This window comes from Apis laboriosa, unplaced genomic scaffold (assembly GCF_014066325.1).
Source record: "Apis laboriosa isolate Shangri-la unplaced genomic scaffold, ASM1406632v1 scaffold9_cov152, whole genome shotgun sequence".
Taxonomy (NCBI): domain Eukaryota; kingdom Metazoa; phylum Arthropoda; class Insecta; order Hymenoptera; family Apidae; genus Apis; species Apis laboriosa.
The window spans coordinates 1059844-1069740 of NW_025224966.1; the positions used below are offsets into that span (position 1 = coordinate 1059844).

The following is a 9897-nucleotide window of genomic DNA, read 5'->3' on the forward strand; positions in this document are numbered from 1 at the left end:
GAAAAAAAAAAAAAGAGAGATAGCACGGCTAATCACGTGCGTCGAACTTACCGTCGTTGAAGACGCCTTTTTTCTTTTTGTCATCAATCCGCCTTCCGCCATCCGATTGGGTCTCGAAGGCTTGGTTCAGTGCAACAAAGTGCATCGAGAAACCGAACACGAAGATGGCCAGCACGGCGAGAAATCTCGCTAGATCCTTCATCAGGTTACCAATGATGATAGCCCACGGGCCGAACAGATGATGGAACGAGAGGAAATCGAGGATCTGCACACAGGCGAGCAAGAAGCTCAGGGCGAACAGTTGATTCCTGAGGTAAAGTAAAGTTGGCCAATAGGGTCGGTGGACGATTACGAAACCCATTAGATGGAACGCTACCCCGCAAATTCCAAACAGCAGCACGGCCAGTTTAATCCAGCCTAATCCACTTTTGTCGCTTGGGTTGGTCAGCTCGAAGAGCAATAATCCGGACAGCATGACGAGGAGGCACCATTCGTACCAATACGGTAACAGGCTCGCCCTTACCACAGGGTATATAGGAATTATACCGACCAGCAAAAGGAAGACCATCAGATATATGTGAGAGGTTAGATACGACATGAACTTTATAATTGGGACGTTGTTGTACTTGTGGCCGAGGGGGAGGGCGAACACAACCCAGACAGGGGGGCAGACGAGGAACGCGACGAACAGAAGGATCGTCCTGAAGGCGTTCCAGTTCAAACTGCCCTGCCACAATTCTTGGAGATACCGTTGGACAACCGTGTGCGCGATCACCTCCTTCTGCTCGTTCTCGATCAGCACGTCCAAAAACTCGACGTTCCTACGGTCCATCGAGGTGAGAATCCTCCCGGCCGAGTCGGCGCCCGCGGCCAAAGCTAACAATTCCGTGGCCATCGCCTCGCATTGCTTGCCGGCGGCTATCAAGTCTTTCGCCCTCTCCTTCTCCTTCTCCGACAATTTCATGTAGATGTTGGAAAGCTTGGCGGCCGTGTCCACCGGTGCCGGGGAAACCAGCACGAATTCCTCGATCGGTTTGTTGTTGTTGTTCTTACTGCACACCATCATGTTGTAGACGAACTGAAAGAAGGAAGGTATCAAGTCTTGTTCGAGAGGGGAAAGCGGAGAATCTCAATGATTTTTTGGCAGAAGGAAAGTATAGATTCTAAGGCATTGAAAAGATTGAATAGATAGAAAAGATATTAAAAGATAGTCTTAAATGGCGATACTGAAATATACAATAATTAAATTTTTAGGTTATTTAGTTGGTTGTTAATTTATATGTTATATTATTCATTAATAAATATATATAATAAATTATGTTAGTATATAAAATATTTTAACAATAAAAAATAATAATTTAATATTTAATAAATAATTAAAATTATTGTTTTATAAATATTTACATATAGATTAGTATATATATAATTATTTTAATATATATGTATATACACTTCATTAATTAGCCATTGAATCATATAATATTAAAATTAATTCTTTAATAATCTCATTATTTATTTCTCGTCGAAATTCAATTTCAAACGAGAATTGGAAGAGAATTAAAGGGAAGAACGAGAAGCTTGCTCACCCTTTTGTCCTCCATCAAGGCGTAAGTATCGTGCTCCTTTTCCATTAGATATTTGAGCACGTCGTTGTGGCCCTCGGACGCGGCGAACCAAATCGGCGCGCTGCCGAGATTGGTTTCGCTCTTGGGAGATGCCCCGCTCTCCACCAACAATTTGACAACGTCGAGGTAACCGGCCCGCGCCGCGCAATGCAACGGCGTCCATCCATTTTTATCGGTCGCGTTTATTTCCGCGCCCTGGCCGAGAAGCACCTCCACCATTTGGTAGTGGCCGTGAGTCGCCGCTATGTGAAGACCTGTTTTACCGTAACGGTCGGAGCTGTGCAACAGTTCGGCCGATCTGCTCAACAGAAGACCGACCACAGTGATGTGGCCCCCGAAACAGGCCAAGTGCAAAGGATTGAAACCGTTCTCCGTGGTCGCCGCCTCCACCTTAACAGATAACACCATAGTTTCATTTCCTTCTGTGTCACTGTCACGTCCTATCCTTCTTTCTAACCTATTCGTTTTTATTACCTGCACACCGGCCGAGTTCAAGAGCAATCGCACGACGTTCTCGTTCCCTGAATAAGCGGCCAAGTGAAGAGGCGTCATTCCAGATTCGCTTCCCAATTCTCCTACGAGAGAGCCGCCTGTCGGAGGGTCGGACTTCACCGTTCCGGGCACGTGGGTCAGCAATTCTCGCACGGTATCTGGGCGAAGGAAAAAGAAGAAGAAGAAGAAGAGAGAAGGAAGAAGAAAGATCGGAAGGTCGACTTACCAGCCTGGCCAAAGTACGCGGCTACGTGAAGAGCGGTAACGCCAAGCTTCTTGCTGGATATGCGAAGGGACTGGGAGGATCTCATCACTTCCAACACCTGGCCGTGGCCGTGTTGGGCTGCCAGGTGAACAGCGGTGAACCCGGCCCTGTTCTCGTCTGCGCAGGAGGCGCCTGCCCTCACCAACGCCCTCACCACCTCCGCGTGCCCTCCCTCAGCCGCCAGCTGAAGGGGGGTCGCCTCGGTCAACTTGTTCCTCGCCGAGATCACCCCCTGGCGGTCGAATTTCATCAGCTCCTCGATCACCCGCACGCTGCCCTGCATCGCCGCTATATGGGCGCACGTGTTCCCGTCCTTGGTGCATGCCATCACCAAGCTTGGATGCCTCTGGAGGAAGAGCTGGGCTACCTCCGCGTAATTGTTCATGGCCGCGGCGTGAATCGGTTTCTGGCCCTGGTCGTCGGTCGCGTCTATACTCGCACCGAGCTCGAGCAGCAGCTTGCACACCTCCAACTGGCCGGCACCCGCCGCCAAGTGAAGGGGGGTCTGTTTCCTTAGCGTGAGAACGTCTATCGCAGCCCCGTGGTCCTGGACGAGGAACTTGACGAGGTGGGAGTAGCCGTTCATCGCCGCAAGGTGGAGCGCCGTTCTCCCGACCCTCGACTTGGAGTTTATGAACGCTTTGTTGGCGAGCAACGCGTCGCACACTTGAAGGTAGCCGTGCTCGGCTGCCAGATGTAGGGCGGATCTTCCCTCGAGGTCGAACACGTCCACTCTCGCGTGGTTGGCGAGCAAGGTCGTGACGAGCTCCATGTGGCCGCGGTGGGCGGCGATCAGCAACGGGGTCCAGCCGACCGCGCTCTGACGGTTCAACGCCTTCTGAACCTCGGTCGCCGACATCCCGCTTATCATCTCGGACAGGATCTCGTTGTTCCCGGCCAACGCGCAGTGATGGAACGCCGATTCCTGGGCCTGCCTCGTCTGCAGCGAGACGTCCGCCCCGCCCTCGAGCAGGGCGCGAATAACCGCTCTGTCGTCCCCGGCCGTCCCGACTTCCGACGGCTCGATCTGGGCCGCGTAATGCAGCCCGCTCGCACCTTCGTTCGTCAAACTGTTGACGTAGGCGGTCGCCGTCTCCGCGCCCCTCCTCTCCTTCACGAATCGGATCAAATGTCGCACCACGTCCGCCTTGCATCCCCTGCAGGCCAGATGCAACGGCGTTTCTCCGTTCTGCGACACCAGAAACGGAGGAGATATGTTTGGGAAGAGTTTAGGGAAGAAAGGAAAGGGGGAAGGAACATTTGTTTACCTTCGACTTGTACATGGGATCACCTCCGTCCTCCAGAAGCAGCAACAACGTGGCCAAGTTTCCGTGGCTGGCAGCTACGTGCACTGGCGTTTGGCCGTCGTCGGTGGTCAAATTCGGGCCGGCGCCGGATTTAAGCAACATGAGCGCGCATCTGTCGCCGTCCGCCACTCTGGCAGCTATGTGAAGAGGCGTTTCTCGAAGCTTTCCACCTCGAACGTGAACCTCAGCCCCGTATCCCAACAACGTTTCCACTACAGCAGGTTTCGCGTTCTCCACGGCTATGTGAAGCGCGGTGTAATTGTCGTTGGTAGTCGCGTCCACCTGTACACGTACATACGCGTAGATAGGAGTGGTAGTGTCGCGAGAGTCGAGAACAAGATGGACGTTCTTTCTTTGCGCGAAATACCTTCTCTCCTCGTTGCAAAAGAGTGCTTATGATCCCGACGTGGCCGTATTTGGCGGCTGTGTGAATAGATCTGGCCCCTCGCTTATTCGGCATGTGCAAGTACACTCCCTTCTTGAACAGCATCGTCGCGCATTCCGAGTGCCCGTTCAACGAAGCTATGTGCATCAACGTCGATCCGTCCTTCGTCCTTTCGAATATGCTCGCTTTGAATTTGTCGGCGAGCAGCTCGATGATGGAAGCGTGCCCGTTCTCCGCCGCCAGATGCATGGGCGTGCGATCCTGATGATCCGTGATGGAGGCCGACGCTCTCACGCCGTAAAAATACTTGACGAGGGTCTCGTCGCCTTCCGCGCTCGCTATGTGCAACGCTGTCTGTCCGTCGCCCTGCAAATGGTTACCACTTTTCACTCGTATCCTTTTCTCTCGAGGCGAGAGAAGCGCCCTCTTCTCGTACGTTTTGCATGTCCACCGTTGCCCCGTAATCCACCAATATCCGCACCATGTCGATGTCTCTTCTTCTGGCCGCGAGATGGAGCGCCGAATCGCCGGTCGCGGTGGTCGCGCGTAGCTGATCGGGCGCCTGTTGGGCCAACAATTCCCTGCACATCGATTGGTTCCCAGCTTCCACGGCCAACAGTAACGGTATCTTTCCTTTCTGAAATTCACGCGCAATTCGTGTCCAACTTTTTTTCAGTAGTCGTTGTCGAATCGGGTAAGAGACGGTTGAAAGGTATCGGTGATGGGATCGATTTTCAACCAATGGGAGGAGAAAGAGAGAAAGAAACGAATTCGATTTCCATAAATAACCGTGTATGCATATACGGTGAGCGAGAATTGTCTCGAAATCGCCGTAATCTTGCTCGTTTACGGGACGGAGGAGGAAGGAATATTAGGAAGCTGGTAGTGTGCGAGAAAGAAAGAAAGAAAGAAAGAGAATTATGACAGCTGTTCGGTACCAGGCAGCGATGGTCGTTGAGCCATCGTTCGTGTCACGCGAGAGACGAGAATCGAGAGGGATGCGCGATAGAAATCGCGCAGGAAAAACTGTTAATTCGATGAATTCGTGGCCGATACACACGAGCGCTGTACAGTAAGGATATTTGCCTCTTAGAAACGGGAAAAAATCCATTCTTTTCACGAGTATTCTCAAAATGAAAAAATTTTTATACGGATAATTATTTGAACATTTGGTCCACCGTACGGTATGATTTTTTTTCATATTTTTTAATTATTAATGTAGTTATGTGGCTTTAAAGTAGCCAATCTTCAAATTGCTGAAAAGTAAAACTATTGTTTACGATCTCTCTATTTTTTTAATCTCATCAATTTTTGTTACGTATTAAGTGTACTAAGGTATGTATTTGTATCGTGTCAAATTTCATTTTGATATTATCGATATTTTTGAAATTATACGTTATTTAATTTTTCATTTTCAATCTCAATTTTAAAAAGCAGTTTAGTATTCTTTCTTCGTGTCGTTATAAAGGGCAAAACCTTAATTTTGAAATAAAAAAAAAAAAATTAGCTGCTACTACTGCTACCGAGGTAATTATGGTAATTTTTATTATTGTCGCTAATTACGCGTTATTAATCTCGAAATGATCGATCGAAATTTTTGTATAAAATTATTGCGCGTTTGATATATTAATTTTTTTTCAAACTTTCAGGAAAAAATTTCAATTTCTCAAATGAATACAAAATGAAGTGGCTCGCGTTTAATCGGTATAGGAATTTTCATATACAATGAGAAATTTTAAAAACTATATACATGAATGAATTAAAACGTTCTTGAAGATATGAAAATCTTTCAAAGATGGATATTTTTTTTTATATAAATAAATTTCAAAAATTTTCAAGTCAAGTAAATCACGCGAACGAAAAATTCGCTAATCATTAGTTCGTTAGACAAATCAACTGATCCCAAGTCAATAATAATAATAATAATAATAATAATAATATAAAAATGTAATAATGTAGCGTTTACAGTTGTTATTATAATTAATGTTCATAATTTTTTCAATACTTTTACTTTTAAAAATTTGCTTATAAATGTCATGTCTATCTCAATGTCAAAATTATGACGACGATATCGAATCATGTGACATTTGACGAAAAGTTTGAAATTTTAAATAATTTTGTATTTTATTTTAAATTTTACTACGAAAAGCATTTTTACTATCTCTTTAAATTTTTAATAACTTATTTACAAATAATCTTAAAAAAAACATTATAAACAAATATACGATTTCGGTTAAAGAATAATTTCTCCCGCTTTTAGAGAGGCGAAATACCCCGACGCTGCGCCGTCACGAACGTCTAGCATCGATGATGAGAAGGAAAATTACTCACCCCATCGACTCTCAACCTGATGTCCCGGCCGGCGGCTGCCAGTAAAGCTCTCAAAATGGAGGTCGCGGTACCCGTCTGTCTCGACGCGACCAAGTGTATAGCAGTTTGTTGCCTCGGCTATATTCAAATTACGAATACGAAAGAGCGTCATCTTCTTTTCGTGATCTAAAAAAAAAAAAAAAAAAAAAAAAAAGAAACGAGAAAAGAGGAAGGAAGAAAAACAGATCATACTCCTCCAGTAGCGTAAGGATCGACGTTCCGTTTCGACAAGAGTAGCTTAACCACGTCTTCCCTCGAGTACATAGCTGCGACGTGAAGAGCATTGTAATTGTCCTGTCGGGAGAGGAAAAAAACCAGTTCTCGTAAATCAACGACAATTCTTCTTTTTTTTTTTTTTTTTCGCGACTGGACGAGGTCAATATGACGCAATATATAAAGGAAACCGATTAATAAATCGAGTTTTGCCGCGCCCATAGTGAAACGAATGTGCCTTATCGTCGAACGATTCGAAAATGACGCGTTGGATTGGGTGGGGCTACGAAGAAACCCCCTCGATCCTCGCGATTAGTTAGAGTTAATGAAGGGGTGCGTCCAATTTTTTTCTTTTTTTTTTTTTTTTTTAAATACAAAATTCTCGCGCTGAATTACGGTTAACGATCGCAAAAAAAGAAAGAGGGGGAGGGGGGGGGAGGGATACCCCTCGTGGGTTACTTCACCACCTAACGCGAAGAAACGATAAGCAAACGTGATAAAAATCTGGAAACTAGCTCTAATCGCCTCTTGGAATCGAACTATTTTTTTTCGTCCCCGGCCTAGTTGCCCCGTGAAAATCCCTTGGCCTTGGCCCTTCTTCACGCGATCTTACTTACCCTCTTTCCCCCCCTTCGCTCGAACCAAGCATTAACGAACCGAGGAGATCGTTAACTCGGCGCAAATACAAGCCCGTGCACTTGATGCACGCAGCTCGAACAACGTTACGCGTCCTAGCCACGCAACGCGATGCGAATTTTGTTCTAAAAATTTGTATAAAAAAAAAAATCGCAAGCATTTCTCTTCTACGTGCGTGGGAGAGCGATCACGCGAAGAAGGACGGCGATGACGAAGAGGAAAAGAAAACGGAAAATTCAACGAGTTTCTATTGACAAACGAGTCGCGTACACTTTTAAAAATTAACCCTTTGCACTCCAGTTGCCTGTTTCTCTCCGTCGAACCAGCAACTCAAACCACCGCGTTCGGTATTCGGTCTCATAAGATTACCATAAGATAATTACTCAAAGTGCTTAAGAACCTATTTATGAAGCGATATTCCAAAAAATCAAACGTAAATGAATATCGTTAACGCCTTAACGATCCCAGTGGTGGCGGAGAGTCACCGTGCGTTGGAGAGCAAAAGGTTGACCTTTGATGACGGTATGACGTTGATAGGTGCAGTTGATAGGTATTTCTTGGAAATACTTGGAAATACTCGCGTTATTTCTGGCGCCTAGGTCCGCCCCCAATTCGATCATTCGGTCGAGCAATGCCGTGCGATTGTCCTTCACGGCGTACATCAACGGCGTCATCCCCGTTCCCTGGAAATCGGGGCACCAAGATTAAAAACCGAAGCCGATGAAGTAGCGAAAGGAGGGAGGGAGGGAGGAGAAAGAGATCGTCGACCGACCGGGTCCATTACGCTTGCGAGAGGGAGAAGGGGCCCTCCATCCTCGCCGACGTTCTGGGCCGCCTTCTCCAAGGATTTGAGCAGCTGGTCCACGGGCGCCCATTCCCCGCGCGCAGCAAGCGCGAGGAGCTTCTGCACGGCCTCCCTGCTGCTCGCCCCCGCCGATCCAGGCTTGCTCCCGGGCTGCGGCGTGCCATCCGCGCTCGCTCCTCCGCCCGTGCTCCCCGATCCCTCGTCCCCCCTCCCCGTCACGGGGCTCTCCTCCTTGCTCGAGGCATTCTTCCTCTCGTCCTTCGTCCCGCCCGACGCCCTCTTGCTGTTCCCGCTACTGCTCATCGCTCGCTCGCTTGCCCGCCCGCCCTCATGCCGCGCACCACACTTCTTCTTCCTTTCCCCCACTTGCCTTCACAAGAGAGATTCTCTCTCCTCTCCTTTCCACGATTTTTCCCAACCGAGAGATCGATACGATCGTTACGATCGATACGATCGACGAAGCTTCGAGATCGAGGCGAGGTGTTAATCGGCCGCGTTCATCCCCGCGATTGGGAAGGACTGGCGCGAGGCGGCCGAACGGGTTGCCTTCCTCCACCCCTTCGTTGCTCGGAACGAAGGATCGGATCGACCAATCACCGTCACGCGCGAAGGTAACGCGTAACCTAACCTCAATTCGATTCAACCGAGGCTGGCTACCTCTTCGTTTCCCTGGCCTGGCCAACCTTCGTCCCTCGCGCGTTGGTTGCAAGGGAATGCGGCTAAAATCGGCTTCTCCGAGTGGCTTGGGGAACAGTGGAGTGGGGGAGGGTGGAAAGTGGTACGTAGGACGGTGGTGGCACGGTCGACGCCGACACGCGACTTCCGGCGAGGGGCAGCCAGCACGCCATCCGCCTATCTGGGATCCTTCTTGCGACCAAGCTCTCCTCTCTTCTTCTTTTCAACTCTCTCTTTTTCTCTCTCTCTCTCTCTCTCTGGATTCGTATTCCAAAGAGTATTTCGAAATGGAAGAAAGGTTCAATCGGCCATTTTTATATAGATGAGTCACCGTTTCCTCGAACGTCTTACGAGTCGTAATCTCCGTTTTCAAACGTATATTAAACGAGCGATAAAATGGTCGAGATAGTTATTTTTTGTTATATTGCACGTTGTGCAATTATACCAACGATAATCGACGACAAAGTAATTCAGTCATTCGTATATACGTGTGCTTGTATATGTGGATTATGTAAAGAGTTTATTTTACATGTACGTAAAAAAAGCTTGATTATCAAACAAATGTATTATTCAAGCGTTTAAGAGTATCGATATTGGTGCATATATATATATATATTAAGAATAGATAGATAAATAGACGGTCGGAACGGTGGAGAATTCAGTTTTTACATATTTCGAGAAGATTAATAATAAACCGAGTTTATGAAGCGCGATCGAGTTATTTATCTGGGAAAGATAAATATTAACAAATAAATGTAAAATTAAAATTTTCGTATAAGTAAGAGTATCGTGGACAGTTTTCGTTTAGTTCTCGATTAAGCGGTGACGAGGAAGATGTTACGTTTCACGATAACAAGAAATTCCTCGTCCGTCCTTAACCTCCCTCACATTTGCCCCCTGCGGAAAAGAAACGTGGACTCGTTGCTCGGTGAGTGATGATAGATAATGAGAAGAAACAAAGAACATGTACATATACAAACGCTCCTCCATTTCTCCAATTGTATATACATATATTCACGAGAATCTTATAATATAATTTTCTTACAATATAATATTTAATATATTAATATTATAATAATATAGTATTAAATATTCTCCATTTCTCCAATTGTATATATATATAT

The 9897-nt window shown here is 46.8% G+C and overlaps 2 protein-coding genes across 3 annotated transcripts in view; one reads left to right on the forward strand and one right to left on the reverse strand.

Moving 5' to 3' along the window:
- Nucleotides 1-8401, reverse strand: part of LOC122719975 (serine/threonine-protein phosphatase 6 regulatory ankyrin repeat subunit A-like) — a 12974-nt gene extending 4573 nt beyond the window's left edge. The window contains exons 1-11 of one of the 2 annotated variants that reach the window (XM_043946307.1): nucleotides 8066-8401; nucleotides 7875-7976; nucleotides 6637-6738; nucleotides 6406-6522; nucleotides 4511-4711; nucleotides 4057-4440; nucleotides 3651-3971; nucleotides 2344-3571; nucleotides 2100-2275; nucleotides 1587-2015; nucleotides 52-1078 (exon numbers count right to left, since the gene is read on the reverse strand). In XM_043946307.1, coding sequence (XP_043802242.1) covers nucleotides 52-1078; nucleotides 1587-2015; nucleotides 2100-2275; nucleotides 2344-3571; nucleotides 3651-3971; nucleotides 4057-4440; nucleotides 4511-4711; nucleotides 6406-6522; nucleotides 6637-6738; nucleotides 7875-7976; nucleotides 8066-8401 — 4423 coding nt within the window. Of the gene's footprint in view, nucleotides 1-51; nucleotides 1079-1586; nucleotides 2016-2099; nucleotides 2276-2343; nucleotides 3572-3650; nucleotides 3972-4056; nucleotides 4441-4510; nucleotides 4712-6405; nucleotides 6552-6636; nucleotides 6739-7874; nucleotides 7977-8065 lie in introns of those variants that run through there. The other variant, XM_043946306.1, reaches the window with a different exon arrangement.
- Nucleotides 8402-9431: 1030 nt separating this feature from the next.
- Nucleotides 9432-9897, forward strand: part of LOC122719840 (medium-chain acyl-CoA ligase ACSF2, mitochondrial) — a 4814-nt gene continuing 4348 nt past the window's right edge. The window contains exon 1 of the mRNA XM_043946050.1: nucleotides 9432-9701. Coding sequence (XP_043801985.1) covers nucleotides 9608-9701 — 94 coding nt within the window. The 5' untranslated portion in view covers nucleotides 9432-9607. The remainder of the gene's footprint in view (nucleotides 9702-9897) is intronic.